Source organism: Fulmarus glacialis, unplaced genomic scaffold, assembly GCF_000690835.1.
Source record: "Fulmarus glacialis isolate BGI_N327 unplaced genomic scaffold, ASM69083v1 scaffold29697, whole genome shotgun sequence".
In the NCBI taxonomy this organism is placed as follows: Eukaryota; Metazoa; Chordata; class Aves; order Procellariiformes; family Procellariidae; genus Fulmarus; species Fulmarus glacialis.
The window spans coordinates 667-21,130 of record NW_009223249.1 but is presented as its reverse complement, the minus strand read 5'-3'; the positions used below and the strand labels follow the sequence as shown (position 1 = coordinate 21,130).

At 36.4% G+C, this 20,464-nt stretch overlaps 1 protein-coding gene across 2 annotated transcripts; it reads right to left on the bottom strand.

The window, feature by feature from the left end:
• Positions 1–2,518: 2,518 nt before the first annotated feature.
• On the bottom strand, positions 2,519–14,730 carry LUC7L3 (LUC7-like 3 (S. cerevisiae)). 2 transcript variants are annotated; one of them, XM_009581744.1, is made up of 12 exons: positions 14,670–14,730; positions 13,599–13,638; positions 13,218–13,362; positions 12,600–12,674; positions 12,407–12,511; positions 11,187–11,348; positions 10,427–10,710; positions 9,730–9,890; positions 4,580–4,720; positions 4,369–4,474; positions 3,890–3,955; positions 2,519–3,031 (listed from the first exon to the last, which is right to left on the bottom strand). In XM_009581744.1, the coding sequence occupies exons 3-11, from the start codon at positions 13,338–13,340 to the stop codon at positions 3,931–3,933; spliced, it is 1,182 nt and encodes a 393-aa protein (XP_009580039.1). In that variant the 5' UTR covers positions 13,341–13,362; positions 13,599–13,638; positions 14,670–14,730; the 3' UTR covers positions 2,519–3,031; positions 3,890–3,930. The 2 variants fall into 2 exon arrangements, with proteins under 2 accessions (XP_009580039.1, XP_009580040.1); XM_009581745.1 differs by having other exon boundaries at positions 2,583–3,955.
• Positions 14,731–20,464: the final 5,734 nt, after the last annotated feature.

Below are 20,464 nucleotides of genomic sequence, written 5' to 3'. Positions count from 1 at the left end.
CCCCCCCCCGTAGTATTGATTTTCCTTCCATCTCTGCTTTATTAAGCTGCACTAGAGCAGAGTTTATGCACAGCTGATGCAGTGTTTGTTGTTGTTGATCTGGATTGTAATGTTGACATTCAGACCATAAATAGTACAATCAACATGTTTTGGTAGGAGCAGCATGGCTGTCACCCTGTCTTAGCTTCCTGCAGCACAGCTGCTTTATCCTTGAGGTGGCTCCTCCAAGTGAGGTTAGTAAAAGCATGCATGTCAGAATATAGACACCCCTTCTGCCAGCAGAAGACACGCTTGACTCTGGGTTCAGGATTTCACCAAGTTACTTAGGCTTAAAATTCTTGCTTAGTGCATTCAAAATAATTACCACCCTTTCCCACTTGTTCCATACACATCTTACCACTTAAACTCTGCTAACTCCCTGTTCTCAATCCTGGCCCTTCTCCATCCAGGAGCTGGGCTACTTTAAGGCCCGATTCAACTCCTGGTAAGCTCAAGACTGTGACACAGCATGAAGTAAAATTTCCTAACTACGGCTCCCACTTTGTTTTTCTTGTGGAAAAAAAGAACGGAGTTTTTATTTTAACAATTGCATCTTTTCAGCATAGCTTGGAGGCTAGTTCAGATTATGTGCAGTAACTGTTTGAAAAACAGTAGTAGGTAAATGGCTCAAAATTACGAGTATCTGATTTCTTTTCAGTTCCTTCATTTAGGAAATCGGTGTAAAGACTGCCTCCACTAATTACTGAACATTCAGCTATAGGAACAGCTGGTTTAAAAAAGCTTTATTTGCTCTAGTTTCCACAAAGAATAACTGTTAATGTGATAAGACTAAAACTTTCTTCATGATCTGACTGTAATAATAGCAGTAAGACTATGCATTCAGAGAAATATTTTTGTATGTTTTATGCAGTTTGATAAACTCTAAGGCACACTAGTTATGTTAACTTTTTTTTTTCTTTGAACAATAAACCATTCGTATGACAACTGAAACTAAGTTTACAAAACTTACTGTTCTTCCAAGGACAACTTTTATTTGCACTACAAACTTGTACTGAACTGACATTGCTACTCTTCACTTATATTAAAGTATCAGTTGTTTCAAGTACCTAGATCTCTTCCTTTTTCAGGGGTTGGGGAGTATAGTGTATGTGGGGGTGATACATGGCACTCTGGAGTGGACAGGATGCTCTTAAAATTTTAACACAACTTTGAAAAATCACAGGCCAGTACATTTTAAACACCTAAAAAGGCTGTCAAAACCAGTACGGAGAAAGTATGTAGGAGGTGCTTACTTCAATAAGCTACTTGCTTTTTGCATACCATTCCTAGAAAATCTGAGACTGTATTTATCTTGGGCTCGAGCTCTGAAGCACTTTTCACATCGATGAATCTGTTTAGAGATGCCTGTTACAGTCAAATCTGAAGGTAGTGACTAGAAAGGCACCATGTTTCCTATGCTCAGAAAGATAGATTTTTTCCTTCATCTTCATTGCACTAGAGAAAGACTCCACTATCAGACATGTCAGAATCTGAATCCCAGTCCAATTTACAAGTTACCTCATTTTATCATTTATACCTCTGCAAAATAAGGAAGGGAACATGCTAGTCCTGTAACAAATATGTGCAATGGAAGGTGCAAGACAAACATTTTTAGTTACTGAAAGAAGTACACATCCAGGCAGTAGCTGAATCATGTCTCTTACACAAGTTTCAAAAGGAATAGGTGTTCATGCAAAGTCTATAATTATAATTTTACTTGCTCCCACTTGCATTAATTTTTTTGTTAAGTTTTTCCAAAAGAACCCACCACCCAGTCTCAATCCCCTGTGCCCGTGTATGGCCATCTGCTTTAGAACGATAAAAGTCAAAAAGGGAACACGGCTGTCCGCATGTGGTATCCCTCCTTATCAAAAAAACAGCACTGATTACACCCAGAGGGACCAACATCCAGGTCCTTTTATGAGTGCACTTCCACAAACAGATGATACAAGACACACCAAAATTACAAGCAGCAAGTTACAATAGTACTTTGTCCATTCAGTTACATGTACGGTCAAGTCCTGAATACTAATATGAAGGATAATGCTTTTTTAAAAAAATGTAAATTCAGTCCTTACAGACACAGCACTGAAGTACACTTTACTGTCTCTTCTGCTGACTAGTACACATTGCAGTTCTTTTCCAACAAGAACTACGCTTGCTTGCACTACAGCTTCACAAGAAAGCATAAGGAATGTCTTTTCCCTCGTATCTGTTGTAACATACAGACTGTTAAGTTAAAGTCTAACTGCTTTATGAAGGCTTAAGGCCTACATTTTTATTGCGAGATTTCTGTAATTTCTTAACCAACTGCAGCATAAGCAGCACTTTTTCAGGGACACAGAATCCAACAGCCATCTAACTGCTGAAAAAGTAAGCTTGAAATGAAATACTAACTGATGGCACAAAAACCAGCCCCAAACCCACAAACACCACAGAATAACTAAGCATCCAAATTAATGGACTAAGCTTGAAGACATGAGTAGATTTATTAGGAAAGAAGCTTATTTAATATTAAACGTTCAATGACAGAGACAATCAAATTTGTAACAGAAATTCAAAGATACTTTATTTCCATTTCTCATATATCAAGAAGCTAGGAATAGCTTAGTTGTAAAAATGGGATTCATTTTAGTTCGATTCACACAAATACTAAACATTTATTCTTGTGTTTTAAAGTCCAAGAATGAAAACTTGCAATTAAACACTGAGCAAGCCATGTGTTCAGGTTATGTTGGTTTCTTATCTTAAAAAGTCTTAAAGAAAAAAAGGATACAGGACTTATATTCTCAGTAGCATATGTGCTATTATCAACACATCTTTCTGAACTCTGGGAGGAAACACCAGTCCTGAATTAAATTTAAAAAAAAAAAATTTCTAACTCAACTTTATATTTTTCTACGCCACTACAGCTTTCTTTCACCTCATTTTAAAGCAGATCTTCAGTTTAAGCTGTCTTCCGCTGTCTTCGCAGACTCTTCATGTAGTAGTCCTAAAATGCAAAATTTTGGGAAAACAGACAATTAGACAGCATTAAGAGTATTTAGTTTACCATTCCTATATATTGGCCCAGTTGTTAGCTGTCATCTTAACTCTACAAAAATGTCAACATTGAACATGACTGGCTTTAGAAGCAATAAGGTAGCATTAATGGTTTAATAATCAACATTAAGTGTTTAAGAGTTCCTAGCATAAATAATGAAACTACAGTAACAAATTATGTTGCAAGAAGCTCATTTATCAGCTGTACTCTCCATTGTTAGTTCCTTATTTCAGGAATACAACTAAAGACCTTCTGTAAGAGTAAGAAAGCTATGTCAAGAATGGGGAAAAAACTTCCACGTTTTCCTTTTAATACAGTAATCGTATTTCCCATTGTTTAGCTGTTTCATTTCCAACAAACAGTTTTTCAGCATACATTCTTGCCATGAACATTGTAATCATTTGGTGGCATCTGTCTTTTTATTTACATTTGCCTTAGAAGTCTGTTATCAGCCATTCCACTTCTCTCTACTATGGCTGACTGCAAATTCTCCTACACAGTAGGAAATATTAAACACATACCTCTTAAAGACTTGAATTGCATTGAAAGTAACAAGGCGATTATTATGTAGTGTTTATTGCATTTTAAACTCTTTAAAGATATCTAATTCTGGGCAGCACTGCATCCCTACATACAGTTGAAAGAAAATTCCATTCTGTTAACATCAGATTTACAGTATTCACACAATACACAAAAAGTCCTTTTCACTATCTTGAAAATCAAAAACACAACAGTAAGCTTAAAGATTACAGGCAACAGCATTCAAACATGGATGTGGGTAGAGAAAGGAGTACCTGGCATGAGTACCTGCTTAGTTTGACTGAATCCTTGATTTTTAATTTGGCTTTTCATGGGCCGCTCACAACACCAACGCTGTGTGAGGTATGGTAGTCAGCTGCAATAATTCATAAACCCTACACTTCCATCAATCCAATGCTACTGGCTCTCGAGTTACAGAACAAACTGCATTAGAATGCAAGGCAATAAAGCAAAAAAACTAGAAACATCCTTGACAAAGAAATACTAGCAGTTTATATGAAAACAAAGTAGTCCAACATGTGCCTCAAATATTAAGTATTAAGCAAAAGTTTCTGCTGATGTACCAACACAATATGGACTTAAATACAAAAACAGTTCAACTTTTTTTAAAAAACGATAACAAAATCCCTAAAAATAAAAAAGGATAATTAATTTTTCTATGGTGGCTATATTACAAATATGTCCCAAAGAGGCACACTAATGGGGGCACGAGTCTGCTACAAAATAGCTGAGACAAAACAATGTACCTCAAAATGTTTTGCAGGACTACACTGTCTTTTCCTTCAGAAGGTGCTTTAGTATGTCTTCTTACTTGGCTTAGTTCCATCTTCATCTGTGCATACTTACGCTGCACTGTTAAACAGTAACAAAAAGCCCTAATCAAAGTTTGAAATAATGCACTTACCTCTGTCTGATCTGAGGTCATATCAGATCAGTTTTAATTGGACTGAGTGTCACCTTCAGATTTAATGTCTTCACTGGTCCCATTGACCTCATTCTTAGTATCACTCTCCTTCGAGTCTGTATTTGTGTCTTCACTCTGTTTTTCTCGACTACTGGACTTCATACTACTTTTTTTATCATCAGATCCCCTCTTTTCTGCCATGAAAGAAGACATTGACCATGGATTTCAAAGTAAAAACAAACATTGCACATGTGAGATATATATTGCATACAAAATGGGACAATTACTTTTATAGCAATAACAGTAATACTCAAAAAGTTACAGAAATAGGCTTCAGGCTACCATGCTGGAATGGAGAGGGTACAAAAAAAGGTCAAAGGGGACAGTACAGGGTGGGGAAAAGAGGAGAAAAGACAGACTTCCTAACAGAGGCAGCTGTCTGTTGAAATACACAAATTGGGGGTAAAGAGGCAGTCAAGAAGTTAGGCAAACGTGTAATTATGATGCATGGCTTCCTTACTTATCGTGGGACTCTTTTTGTCCCCATTTTTAATTTATGATGTGTATGGCCTTCTTTGGTTTACAATTCTCATTAAATACGGTTCTTGAAAAGAGAATCAGAAAAGAGTGATGGGACAACGCATCAGTGCATTATCAAATAAATCAATACTTGCCAATTAAAAAAACCTAGCAACTCCAAACAATCAAATACTTGGGGAAACAATATTAAGCACCGCTAGCTTTGAAGGTGGGGATCACAGTGACAATCAAAATTTACTTTACTGTACAGTATGTCACAGAAGCTGCACGCTTGTCAGCATTATCAATTCTCAATTTTATAAAAACACCAGTCATTTATAATCCACTCATTAAAAGGCTTGGGTTTGGATATTAAAAGTACTATTTTTCCAAAGGCAAAGGAACAGCAAGATGGGAAGTACCCCATGAATTCCATTATGAATTGGAAAGCTGACTGAAGAGTTTGGTACACTGCTGAAAAACTCATCTTTTCCTCAATAATCTTCAAAGAAGGAAGGAAGCCAGAAGTAAAAATATTTCCATGGGAAGAAAAACATTCAGTATTAGAGCTGTGTGCCTCATCCATATATTCAGTATTTGCAAATGTAATAAAAATATCAATTCTTTCTGTATTATTTCACACCATAATATTCAACCTTTGATGAGTAAAGACACTTTGGAGAGAAAAAAAAATCTGAAAAATGAACCTCTCGGATGTCATCGTACAGAACAACATTCATGCTCTTTTTTCTGATTATTCCCTGCTATCCAGGCAATTAAGTAATATAAAAAAATATATATATATATCCCCCCAACACAGGAGCACACAGATCAAACACTCTGAAAGAACTATTTTAAATAATGTTATCACCTAGACTGACATAACACATTTTTATATTCCAGAAGACAAAGTAGAAATTAAGCTTTAAAAGAGAAGCAACATCCCAACTTCTTTGTTTTAAAACAGACCACCAAAGGGAGGGGTAAAGCCCCCACACAGAAATGAGGGCAACTGCCTAATGAACACTACTACTGAGGTTTCATCTGAAGCAGCACATCCAGTGCATGGTGCTTGGAGAAAGCACACAGCGATGTCAAAAAGCTAACTGAAGAACTAGTAATTTTGTATCTGTCTGCCCTCGGTTTTGCAACTCCGCAGGTAGATTGCACTCTAACTAACCTTGTTAAAAAGTCTTCTTTTTGTGTCTTATAGGTATCTCCGATGCACACGTAGATCCACTGAGGAATAGTAGTCTTGTTTCCCCGCAGAGGACTAGTAGTCAGTCCAATAATCTTATCTTCTGTCCTATGTAGATATGGTAGATCTTAATAGCCCTATGGATGTGCAGTGTGCAGGGTTTTGTTCTGTCTTGTTTGTTTCTTGAATTTGGTCAGGAAGGATAATTTTGTTTAAGGTTAAAAAAACTACTATTAAACTGTGGTATGAAAGATGAAACTCTTCTAAAAACTTTAATAATAAAATAGTTTTACCATAGCAAACCTCCAGTTTGCCAAGCAGAACTGAGAATTCAACGAATAGTCCAATAACTGAACTTCTTTCAGCTCCTGGAGTATCTGCAAGCAGTTAAGTTCCTCCACTGTATTTTCAATCAGTAAGATTTCTTTCTTTAAAAGCACATACAATTAGTTTGCTGTTGAAACTGTGTATATTATTTCAGCTGTGATCTATTAAGTATAATCACATTAATACTGACTTTGCTTCCTGATTCAACACATGCACATTTTTCTGATTGAGTTCAAGTGGGCATCTGATATGTATTTTGTCAGAATTCTTACCAAAATAATGTGAATGGTTTTACTGTTCAGAGAATGCAAAAATCAGTCAAACATAATATCCCGTATTATTGAGGGTTTGGGTGTTCTGACAGTATTTGCTGAGGTTTAATCAATCACTAACATGAAAACACAATCACAAATATAATTATTTTTATATAAGTATATGAATCCAGATTAAGGAAGCTAAAAAGCCAAGTTAAAGTGCTTTGGAGGCATGTTCCAGTATTAACCTCTCATAAAATGAAGGTACTTGCAGAACAGATGTCTTCCTTTTCTTAAAAAAAAAAAAAAACAAACAACAAAAAACCAAACCACACAACTATTTATTCCTCCTACTCTAAAGTTAGTTTACTTGAACAGTAGTCACGTTCTGGTGGTTTATATTAAGCTAATGCTCAGCTGGTGTTTATGGCTGGCAGGCTCCCTCCTTCAGCAAATGTATTCCTGAAACTTGAGTCAGAAATTAAAGTGTCTCCATTTTTACATATACTTTTTTCTTACAATCTTAAAGGTCGCTGTATTCCACAGTATTTTAGTGAACAAGCAGCCAGGACTTCTGCATTTTCAACGTATGGCACTAATATAATGTGTAACAGTAGGCAAGTCTTGGGCAACTGCGCCTTGCTTTTTTTCCTGTTAAGATTCATGTTTATAAAGCAGTTTGAGATTTCAAGATGAAAGGCACTACCATGAGTAGTTAGAGCCAGGCCTTTGCTGCTTACTTTTATAATTGCAGATCAGTGGTGGATATAAAGACAATTAGATTCTGAAGCCAATATTCCCAATGGAGCAGTAAATGTAATAAGTTAAGTCTTAACTTCTACATTACTTCTTTCTGTGCAAACAGTAGAGCAGGTAGCCAGCCACACACTTCAGATATATGAACCTCTAAAGCTATCTACTTAACTACCTACAATGCCACATTGCAAACATGAGGATGTAATGGTGTTTACAGCTTCATTATAGAAATTCAGTGCTTGCTTGTTAAATACTATTGGTTTGGTTTTTTCCTTTCTTCCTCTCTTTTTTTTATTAAAGATTTTCCCAACAAAGGGAACACAAACTTCTTCAGCATTACAGTACTGCTCTAAGGCTATTTGTGTTTCTACAAATGTTATGATTCCATAGCCAAAAAAAGTTATTGATTTTCCCAGGTGGAATTTTCATCACAGCTTATAGCATCACCTCACTGTTCTCGTTTCTGGAGGAAGAAAGTAGCAAGCAGCAAATAAAACGCCCAGCAAGGAAATCAGTCAAGATAAAACTAAAAATATTGAGATGCTGAAGAAAGTTCACTAGCTCCTCTATTTACGGAAGGATTAAGGAAAGAACTGAAAAGCCATTAAGCTCAAAAACAGACCAAATTTGAATAAATAAGAACACAGTTATTTATATGCATAGATACACACAGAATACTGAATAGGACATTCTTGACTAAGTACCAGAAAGCTGTTCATGAAGTAAGCAAAAAAGGCACAATATCAGGTAGGAATAAAGTAACAAATGGATAGATATAGGCTACAATACTGAATCTGAGTTTAAACACTATGCATCAGTTCCACTGCCAATGAGCAAGCAGCTAAAACCCACTTGCTTATAAAGGGCAAAGCAAAATGAGAGAAGAATCAATACTAAAGATGCACCGTAGTATAAACCAGAAAAATTAAAACGGCCCAAGGAAGTCAGGCAAGAAAAATACACAAAGCATTACCAACATTTTGGGAACTAATCCGCTGGATAAATATGGAAAAGTAAGGGTTGGGCAAACAGGCCTGTGCAATCCAGAAACATGCACATAGCACCTTTCATTCCAGAGAACCTCAAAAGTACCTTAGAAACATAACAGAATTGTTTCACCCGTTACTGACGGCCAGCTCTAATAATGAAGTGGGGTGGCTGTTTCAGACTGGACATTAGTCAGCACCCCAACAGAGCCAGTAGTTTAAGCCAGAAGTTAGTATTACATTCCTCCAGAAGTTTCAGAAGACTTTTAAAGGGGGAAATTTTGCAGTAACAGTGAATTAGCATCTTTTCACAGAATGTGAATCTGTAGTGTTCTCTCTGTAGCTCTTTTTAATCCTACTTAAAGGTAAAGCTTCTGAACACCAGCCTTTGATGACGCAGTGAGTCACCATCAATGCTGTTGTACATAGCATGTACTGATACAAAAGCATTCCAAGGACTAATACAGCATTCCTTTGAGACTCACCTGAATACTGACAAAGCAAATCTCACTTCATTTAAAAAACAAAACAAAACAACAAGGGGGAAGGATGGGGGGAAGAGCAGGAGATTGGGGAGAGGGCATGAAACTGTAATATAGAGCATTACAGAAATTCTGCAAGATTTATCTTGGACTACATTCATAAATCAGAAAAAAAAAAAACCTTAAAAGCAGTGTTAAAGGAAAATAAAGGAAACGTGATAGTGTAGACACGTAATAGATGGTACAGGTGAAAAACCAGCTATCAATCTCCCACAAAATATGTACCAGCAAAGGTTAATTACAGAAATATCTGCTAGCAGTAGGAATGGAAGACATTCAGTCTTACAAAAATTTGATTACAGGCTTATGTTTATCTAAAGGTAAACAGTAAACACGTCTTAAAATACACTTAATTTGCGAAGTGGTAAGCTTTTAATAACTACTGTAACAGATAAAAGGTGGACACTGGGGTGTACACATGTATGCATGCATGTGCATTAACAATAACTGGAACGAACAAAATGCTTCAAATTGGTTAACAGCAACATATTCAGCTTATAAAACCAGATCTGATTTGATGCTAAGAAGAACTTTCAGTCACTCACTGAAAGACTAGGAGCTTTTGAGACTGAAAGACTAGTTTCAAAACTTGATACAAACTCAGTCTTCACACAAACATACCTTTTTCTTTTGACTTCCTGTCTTGTTCTCTCTCTCTGCTTTTGCTTCTGTGCTTGTAGGATTTCCGATCCCGGCTTTTTGATCGTCTCCTGTCCCTACTGCGAGACCTATGTTTTCTTTCTGATCTATCATGACTTCTGCTTCTTCTTCTGTCACGACTCCTTAACATTCAGAGAAAATTTCAAAAATGTAAATGTCAGCTGGTATTTCCTAACTCAGAAGATAAAATAGTAAAACAGTAGGACTTTCTAACACATTGATTATTTGCAGAAAATAAATATTTAAAACAAGCCTTAGCATACTGTATATAAATATTTCTCAGTACATAAGACCTGGCTTCATCCTGCCCTCTTCATTTACTCAAACATTCAACCACACAGCTTAAAAATATCCACTACTATGAATTAAAGACCAACTTAAGGAAAAAACAAGACCCTGTTCTTGCACTACTTGCACTTGTCTACTCAAAGACCACTTCCACCACAATGGTGTCATCTACTTCCAAAAAAGGAGAGAAGACAGTGAACATGCAGCAAAACTTGCTTATCCTTAGAACCAGTAAAGTATGTCTTCACTTAGAGATAAGAAAAGTGATAACAAATCAGTGATGTGACCCAGGCTGACAGATCAAGTGCCCACAAGATTTTTACATTTTGGAAAGTTACATGAAAATACTTACACACACACACACACGTACCTGCTTCGCCTTCTTTCTCTGCTTCTTGATCTTTTGTGGTCTCGTGAACGGCTGCATCTTCTGTCAGATGTTCTGCTTGAATGTCTACTCCGTGAACGACTCCTTTTACGTCTCTCTCTATCACGAGCCCTCTCTTTTTCCTTTTCTTCTTCTTCACGTCGTCTCTTCCTTTCCCGCTCTTCTCTTTCCCGTTCCCTCTCTTTCTCTCTCTCTTCTCGTTCTTGTTTCTCTTTTTTTAACCTGTCATCACGGTCAGGTTCCTCTGTTCTTTTTCGTAACTTTTCCTTAAAAAAAAATTCACAGAAAGAAATGAAGATTAATCAAGATAAATCATTCAATATAACTTAGTTTATACATTCTGAGGATGCGTGAGCTTAACAGTTTTAAAATCTTTTTTCCCAAACAAAGGATGGCATACATAGAAGCACTTTCTAAAATCCCTGAAACGGAAATCATTTGTCTTGCAGAACTTTTTTTGCTTGTCATTCTCAAAAGAACAGAGGCCACGCTACAGTTCTTTACAAAGGCCACAAAAACTTCCCACCTGAATTTACATCTTGGCTTATATCTAGTGTAAACACATACCACAAAGAATGTCAGTGCAAGCACAATGCTAAATGTGCAGTGGGATTCCATTTAGTTTTTATAGATCATCTTTGGAGCATTTTACCCACTTGAGAAAGTCCACTGGACAGCCTTTTGTTTACCATAGGAAGCCTCCAAGCAATTTTTTATGTTCAACAACTGAAGAGATACTTACTTTTAAATCTTCTACAGTAGCTTTTATTTTGGCATAACCCATGTGCTGCTTTCCCATCAAGTGGTCATCTACCCTGGACTGTGCATCTCCTACAATTAAAAAGGCTCCACAAACTTCACAAACTTCCATTTGCTTTTCTTGGGCTGCAAAGCTCTCAATTGTCTGCAAGAGAAAAATATTCTATAAAGCAAAAGAAAAGTTTTAGCCAGAAGCCAGTGAAGAGGTTTAGAACTTTACTGTTACTGTTGTCAAATCCTAGGCACTAGTGAAAGCTGAAAATCACATACGCCATTTGTAAGCCACAAGGAAAGAGTCAATTAGAAAACACCCAAAACAAACCCTATTCCTCACTGCAAAGGATTAATATGTATATAGCCATATCTGCAGCTTCGTTGCAATCTCAGGATTAAGAAAAATGAAAATCAGTTTTCTCTTAAGATGATTTCTTTGGCATCAACTGAAATGTCTGGAGCAGCAGAATAACCATGGAATATGTCTCAAGGAATGAAAAGGCTACAATATCCCATGAAGAAATACAAAAAGGAACGCTGGGCTTCTATTTAAAATGATGGTGGTGCAATTAACTCACTGTTTCAACAGACATACGAGAAATATGCTGGAATTTCAACATAAACCCAAGTGATTATTGCTGTGTGATGTTCATGAAGCACATAGTACGGACACAAACACTATTGCCTGCAACATTTAAGAACTTCTAAAAAATAAAACAGGATTCACAATTTGAGCATATTACTAAACACCAAAATATAATGTTTAAACTTAAGCTCCTTTTTGTTGACAGGAACTTGCTACTTAACACATTATCTTTGGTTTCTGTAGCTCTCAAAGTCAGACAGATGCCTGTCTCTAGTCACAGCCTTAACACAAGGGCTTTCTGTAACACAGTCAGATTGGTAATTCAGTGAAATAGTATTGCGGAGGCTACACAGCAAAGTTTAACTGAGACCTGAACTAAAGTAAGATGCAAGCTCATCTCCAGGACTGCTGTGTAAATAACTTCATAATTTGTGTGCATGAAACCCACTCTCAAGGTAGCACGCTAAATCAACATACTGAATTAACATACCTAAATGCCATGTTATCGTCTAATAAATTCTGCACAGAACTTGCATGCCTTCAGGATGGATAAGGTTATTAAGAACGTACTGTTGCACCAAATTTTGAAATAAGTCTGACAGAACTACAAACACATTACTTACTGAAGTTGTAGATCTCAGCAATTCTCTCTCTTCCTTTAACTGTTCAACAAGTTTCATCATTCCTTGTGCCTCTTCCACCTTCCCTTCTGAACCTAGTTCTTCAATCTAAAGGACAATAAAAAAATGCAACTATAATTTTTAAACAAGTAACAAAAGCAAGAGATCTCTCTTACAGGGGGTAAAAAACCCTCACCTGTTGTAGAAGTACATCAATTTTGTCAGTTAACACCTGAATCTTCTCTTCATTTTTACCAGTAGGTCCTGCTCCCTGCCAAACAGTACAAGTGTTTTGGTTTTTTGTTTTGTTTTAGTTAAAAAAAAAGAAACTTTAAAACACACGAATGTATGTCTTCTCATATTCTAGAGACACTGCAGGAATAACCTCCTCCTGCCTCTTCTCCCATGAAGACCTACTAATAATAGTCTAGTCTAACATGTAACACTCCTCAACACAGCTTACTCCACTCCTGCTGAGTGAAGCAAGTTCTAGTCACACTACTCCTCCTAAATCAACAAAAACGTTCAAGGCCCTGGCCCATAAAAGGTAAGACATCTGAATTCAAAGTCCTAAATTTAAACTCTGAAACTGCCATGCAGCTATTACGTATCTTTGCAGACACTCAAGTATGACTTAGAAGTTCCATGGACTCTGAAATGTAACTTCTGAGCATGAACGCAAAAAGAATCTCACTTCATCTAAAATGTACTTTTAGTAGTAAAACCAATGTATTTTACCCAAAGAGACAAGGTTAAGAGAACATGAAAATGCTATCTAGAGGAAAAATTGCCTCAATGATTCTTCTAGACTCACCCCAGAAGACTGTTGATTCTGTGACAGTGCCAAACGAGCATGGCCTCTTCGAATCCTGCGTTCTACCTCTGCAAGTAAGCTTTGTAAATAGCGTAAGAAGTCTCTTTCATAGCCCACTTTCATAAAACGAGAGCTCTTCTCGTACCTGGTAAAATATTTTTAAAATGAAAGCTCACGTCACTCCATAACATATGCAAAACAAATAATAAAACCTGCAATGTTATAAATTCTTGCTCAAGGTAAGAGAATATTATACATTTAAATAAACGTTTATATAAATAAATCAAAAAGCAATTAGTTTCTCATGGCTGGGTTGCTTTTAGGAAATTTCAAGCATACTAGAAACATTATTTGCATTAACATATCAACCAACATACTTACTGTTTACGTAGATTTTCATCATGAATTTTTTCACAAGGACCTAAAAAGACCACACAAAAAGTTTAAGCTTGCATTCTTAAATGCTGTACTCACACTCCATCAGCATTTGTTTGTACACCACGACAGAACAGAGCTATACACACTTCCCAAGGACTTTTATGCCTGCCTTTCTGCTTCCTTTGCTTGGAGTTTGAAAGACACATTAAAGAAAAAGAATGTGAATATGGTTTAGTAATTATAAAACCAAAGAAGATTCTGAATGACATATGAAGTCTTCATATAAAATAGAACTTCCAGACCAAGTTCTACATCGGTAAAACTACAAAAACAAAATAATACCTTAAACACCTGAGGCCTTAAAAAAAAAAAAAAAAAAAAAAAAAAAAAAAGGAAAAATGACATATGCAGGGTAATTTAACCAAGCACTTTCTAAGCTCCACTGTTCTTTGAAATAAACAACTGGCTATTTAAAAAGTTGATCTTCAGAGTAAAATTAGGAGGTTATGTGGCTTGAGTTCATGAAGGGAGTCATGTTAAAATTCCCCACCTTCCCCAGTGTATCAAACTCTTCAATGGACTTGAAAATTAACACCAAGACAAGAATCCTCTTTTTCCTAGTTACCATCCCCAAACTACATCTTGTTCGCATACCATCACTTGAAAGCTACTAGTAATTTAGAGATGGCCTTCAGTAATAACTATTACAGTAAGTGAGTCTCTAACGTAAAGAAGCTCAAAAACGTATACTCACACAAAAATAAGTTAAAACCCTGCCCAGGTAGAATAAACCAAACTAGAAGCCAGCACTTCAGGAGGAGAAAACCACCCCACACCCAATAATTTAGCTTACACTGTAAGGAAAAAAAAAAAAGTTTTTTCACTTAGAGGAAGTAGGATCTAGAATAAATATTGCTCTTAACACACTAAATCACTGGCAATCCTTTAAAAATAAAAAAGCCTATTTTCAAAGTGTTTTGACAGAGCATTAAACAATAAAAATGTAGTTTGCAAACAAAAGTTCAATTGTAATTACATGTAAGAGAACAAAAGTTACAAGACTTACAGACTTACCTAAATCAGAACGGGTATTTGTAAATAATTCAGCTGGGCAAAAGCCACACAGGTAGTATTTACAAACCTGACAGAGGAGAAGAAAGAAACAGGCATCATTTTTTTTCTCATGAATTAGCAATTTTAGGTAACTGCTTTTGTTTTCTAAAATACAGTGTAAAAATCCGCTTTGCATACTGCAAAATTTCTGAAAATTTTACACAGGTACACCCTCTATCTTTGTGTTACTTGGTAGCAGTAAGTGCTACAAGGTGCATCTTAACAAAATACCAAAATTCTTACTTTCCATTGCAATAATGGTATTTCTTAATTTTACTGCTAAATATTTAAAATTACAGGAAAGTGTCATCTATTTGTAAATACAATATAGTACTTGATATTTCCAAAGGAATTAAATCAGATTGGACTATTAAATAAGTTACTGTGAAATTCCTTAACTGTGAAAGCCTACAAGAGGTGAGAATGTCTGCCATGGAAGCATGAAAGCAAGTTCCTCTTCGCTTGTCCATAACAATTTTGTGTCAGCCTCCATTTCTTCAATGCTACTGCTTGGAGAACAGGAGCCTTCAGCATTCAAACATGAGGTACTGCCTCAAGGATTCTGATATCAATTAAAAGACTTAAGAACACACACGATAACTATCCAAAAGCTTCCCCATTCCAATGCTTTTAAAAATCCCTACTTTAATAATGATATGCCAAAAGACACTGTATACCTCTTAAGGCAGACACAGGAGACATTCATTTTAACCTGGTTTCTTGCGAACTAAAAAAGGGTTTGTTTTGTTTCTACATAGCCTATTTTTACATTAGCAAGCCAGGTTCTGTTTGATAACAGAAAAATACCACCAGGAAGTTAGGAAAAAACCAACCTGCTAGCCTACCCAGTAAATACTTAACATATGACGGGATAAAACCAGCTTTTGTTGAAAAGATTATTCACCCTCACCCACGGCCATGGGCTTAGCTAGTCAAGTTAGTCAGTTCTTGGAAGTTCATACACAGAAATATCTCCCATCTATCCATAAGAACAGCCAAAAAGATAAAATCAGAAATACTTTCACCCCTAACTTCATAAGCAATCTTAACTAATTAATTCTTCAACAGACCCTTCGCCTAAACGTGATTGCCATTAATTAACTTAAGCGTCAATCCAAAACTAGCCTGGACATTCTTCTAACATCTCTTTTATGTTACACCAGTTTCTAATATTTGGCAAATCCAATAACTGCTACTGCGTATTACAACCTAGTTCTAATACTCTCACATATACTATGGACAAAGACTTGCGACATTATTTCCTAAGATACATTTTGAAGTATTTTAACAAACAGGGGTGAAGAGACACCCCCAAACCTGACCCCATACCAACACCTCACTGAAATGCCTGTGACACCAGTTGATCAAATTAGATCAGTCTGATTTATTTTTCCATGCTAACTGCCAGACTGCAGATCAGATTACGGAAATTAAAACTGGACTGACTGCTTTACTGATTACACAGAAAAACAATCAAGTTTTCTACTAGCAGGCCATGGACACAAAACAAAACAAAAATCTCTTTTATTATATAATTTTAATACTTCTCCCGTGATCCAGGTTATGACACTGTGGCACCTATCTGAAGCAATTATCAAGAATAGTTAAGAAAACACCACACAAAGTCACAAATTTTTTTCTTCTCAGGAAGCAAGGAGAAAGTTACTGGACAAAATGTGGTTTCAGAATCTGCGCTCTTCTCTGAAAGCTGCAATATCCTTTGTTTTAGTATCAAGTTGTTTCAAGGGAGCAGTTTCTGGGATGAACTGTACTAGTCAATAGAAATATAATTTCTTTCCACATTTTCTTTCGTCTCCATTTTCTCATCCTTACATCCAAGTATTAGGGTCAGTGAAAGGGCATTTCCCCCAAAAAATTTCAGGGATGGATTAGCCAATTTCCTAAGATACACAAGAAAGCACAATAATAATGGTCTGACCGTATTATGCTGTAAAAAGAGTAGTAGAACATCGTCTATAAGCTCAAAAATTATGAAACTGGCCTGTAACATTTTGAAATAAGTAGCCACAAAAAGAGCAAAGGAAAAGTTATTAGAGGCAGAAGTATGATGAAGGGGGGAAAAAAAAAACCCTAACAAAAAAACCCAAAAAACCAAACCACTACACCAGAAATAATTAAAATTATTTCATGAAGCAGCACTGATAAGAAAAACCTCTTCTTATGAGCTGATGGTTAGAGCCAAAAACTGTAGTGACCAGTACTAAAATACGCAGCTTAAACATGTGTCACACATTGTATTAATTATTTATATATTAAAAAAACCCCAACAACTAAAACCGCACACACTGTAAAGCTGCAGTAATTTTCTCCTAACTAGCTTTGGATGCAATGATACCTAGTGAATTCCTTGGCATGCTCTAAGAGGCAGCCTGCAGAGAAACACATAGATTATAGTGGTTCAGACTAGTGTGCCTGCAGCAATTTTCTCTCTCTCTCATACCTATTTCATTATGCTCTTCAACTGATTTTGCTTCAACAGAAAAACACTACTTGAGAGAATCTTGCAGCTGTCTTGAAAGGTATCATTCTGGCTTAGCTTCACAGTGTGGTCCATCTGCCTTGACAAGCCGTAGATGCCAGTCAGCTGCACTTACAGTTGGTCTTAAGTAATCAATGATGAGTAAGAACAGAAAGGGCCAAGAAAAGGCTGAAGCATCACAGAGCCATTAAAGGACTGAAACAGAGGTGATACACTTCAAATGATATTACTCATCCAGAGCTTATCAGACTGCTGCACTTAGCCCAAGTCAGAGGTAATATGGAAATTCATTCCATATCTGCAGAAACAGAGCAACAGGCAGTTTAGTATGGATATTTACCTATGCAGGTAACAACCAGTTATTCCTTTTTGCCAAATTACTCTGATGACTCCGCTACCAAGAAGGTGTAACAGAGAGGAATGTTACTGTCAAACTACTGCCAGCAGGATTAGCCGTAACTTGTGTCTCAAAGCCCATAGGGTCTCACATTTCGATAAGACACTAGAACAAATACAGACAGACACTTGGAACTTTCCACTGCTTCATCTCAAACTCACTAATCCTTGAAATCTCTCAGAGGTGGGAAAGTAGCATCCTTCACCTCAAAGTTGACTAAGCTGACAGCAAGAATGGCTAGCTCTTCCAGAGTCTGTGAACCAATTCAAAGCTTTCCTATATAAAGAAACTATTGACAGCTCTGTATCATTAACACTTCCACATTGACATGCTCCTCTTCTGCAAGAAATTACTTACTGATGGAGATCAGTATAACTGTAATAAACAATTATGTAAGCAAATTCCTTTAGGCAGACAATTCCTAGTAAAAAGGCTGAGAATAAAATCCAGCAGGTTGTAGCTTACACACCTAAAACTAGAAAATTCCTTCATATACAAGAGTTCTTTGAAACCATTAAAGTTCACATGCATCAGACATTTTATGAGCAATGCCCACCCACCCAAAACCAAACAAACATAAGCCCTTCTCCCAACCCCCACTCTTAGAGATAACTTTCCATTACTAATATTCTTCCAAAACAAGTAACACTTAAGTCCTCCACCCCTCATTCCCTGGAGAATTATGTTCTGAGATTCTACCTAGATGAAAACCAATTTAGGTCTTTGGCATCAAAAAAGTAAAAGTGTAACACATCATAAATAGCTAATACCATCAAATCATAATTTAAATACAGAACCTACATTTTGAGAAACTGCATTCCTATCAGAGATAACTGCTCACAGTCCATAACAGCTCTCCACCCCTGCCCACTTTCTGAAAACACTGAATTTACCTTGAAGGAACAATCACAATCTTAAAGCCTTATATGAAGCATGGGTAGTCAAAGCTGGGCTTTCTTGTGCTACAGAACAGCCTCAGAACTCTTACGCAATCGCTGTTTCCACAGGAACTTGTTTTGTATAGGTGGCATATTAAAGCAAGAATGCGTGAATCAATAAAGTTACTGTTCCAGAAATATACTTTGTCTACAGATATGACAGTAAGCAGAAAAGACAGAAGCATAAAATATATGATACTAATAATTTGCTCCTGCATACAAAACAGAAAGCCTTTATGCCAAAACTAGAACCGATCACCTAAGAACATGCTGCAATACTGAAATATACAGCAACTGGGATTTTAATTTTTTTAATATTAAAGGCTTTAATCATGTCAAAGTTTTAAAGGACGAACTTAAGCTCTACAAAAGGCTTTACAACACATGATCAACATGTTTCATTAGAACTGCAAATAAATGCTCAGCTGTCACACACTCTGCTTCCACACCTTCAAAACAACTTACTCCTATCTTGTATTTCATTGCATCTTCCATATAGTTTTTGCTATCCACCTAGACGCAATTTACAAATGATAAAGAAAAGAGAGATGAGCTTGTTTTGATAACCTTCCATATCTAAAACTGATGAAATGTGACACAAAATCCTAAACTTTGGTATGAGTACAACATTGAAAAGGCTACATGTTGATGTATGTCTAATTTTAAAAGAAGTGACATTAGCCTCTGTATTTCACCTGAAAAGCAAAACAGCAGTCAAGCAGAAGAATTAATGTTACTATTTGAACCTTATCCGTATTTCCTGTCTTTTAAAACACGTCAGCATTGCAAATTTAATCTTTAGGTGATGCAGGAAGTCAAACTGAAACACATGTTTTAACAGCAGTAAATTTTTTTTATGAACTTGTCAGTTGACTATAGGAATCTGTGAAAACATTCCTTTCAGAGAGGTTGCATTTAATTATGGTCCTATAAACTTCCTAAATAAAAGCAGGAGCAGAGCAAACAGCAGCAGTTCCTGCGAGACTGAAGGTTCAACCCTAAGTCTGTAAATTTCCCACTGGCCTCAAACACAGGACAGCTCTCCACTTTCTAAATTGTCAAAGGAGGACTAGGAAGAAGAGACAAGGCCCGTTTCTGGAACAACAAAAAACTGAACAACAGCTTAGAGGCAGATTCCTATGGTTATAGTCAATCTCTTCAGCCTGAAATTGAACAATTTGCTCATTTGAAGATGAAAAGTCATCTGAACTCGATTAAAGAGAATGAGGCAAAAAAAAACCCCACCAAGAAAATAAAAATCTTTCTCACATTAAGAAATAAACCAAAACAATCCCCTTACCTATTCTACATGGACCAACACAGCTCAAGCCATTTACTTCATATTTCAAAAGCTGAACAACTCCTTCTTATTTTGAGCTCAGAATCAAAAGAAAATATGTAACTGAACACCTAACTGAACATTGGTATTTGGTTAATAAGAGAAGTCTAGAAAGACATTAAGAAAGTAATGAAAAACTTCCTGAACTCAGAATTTACTCCTGAAGTGCACAGCTTACCTATATAGCCGTATTTTTCAAGCAGGGCTTGGGGAGGGGAGGTAGGGGATGGAAGTTCCTTGCACTTGCAAAATCTAAGGTAAGACAAATATTTGTCCTTATCAGATGCATTCCGAGGTAAACTAAAACTTGTATTAGCCATCTTTAAAATGACATAACTCTCATCTGAAAACATGAGATTCCCACCTCTGTGATTCAGATGCAATTTAGAACAGCCAAAAGCAAGCATTTCTGCCTCCTCCCAATTTAACAACATCCCAAGAAAATGCTAAGGGGGGGAGGAGCTAAATGCTTTTTGCCGCTTAAACCACAAAAATTCCTATCACACAGGTAATAAGTAAACTATTGTAACTGTGACGCTTTCTTTTAACATATACCGTAACTACAAAAATATATCGGGGGGG

What these genes read in the sequence shown, in the direction of transcription:
- LUC7L3 (XM_009581744.1), bottom strand. Translation starts at nt 13,340, where the DNA reads ATGAAAGTGGGCTATGAAAGAGACTTCTTACGCTATTTACAAAGCTTA. An exon ending in TTGATGTACTTCTACAACAG is followed by an intron (nt 12,512 to 12,599) that starts GTGAGGGTTTTT and finishes ATTGTCCTTTAG; the next exon opens with ATTGAAGAACTAGGTTCAGA. An exon ending in AGAGAAAGAAGGCGAAGCAG is followed by an intron (nt 9,891 to 10,426) that starts GTACGTGTGTGT and finishes CTGAATGTTAAG; the next exon opens with GAGTCGTGACAGAAGAAGAA.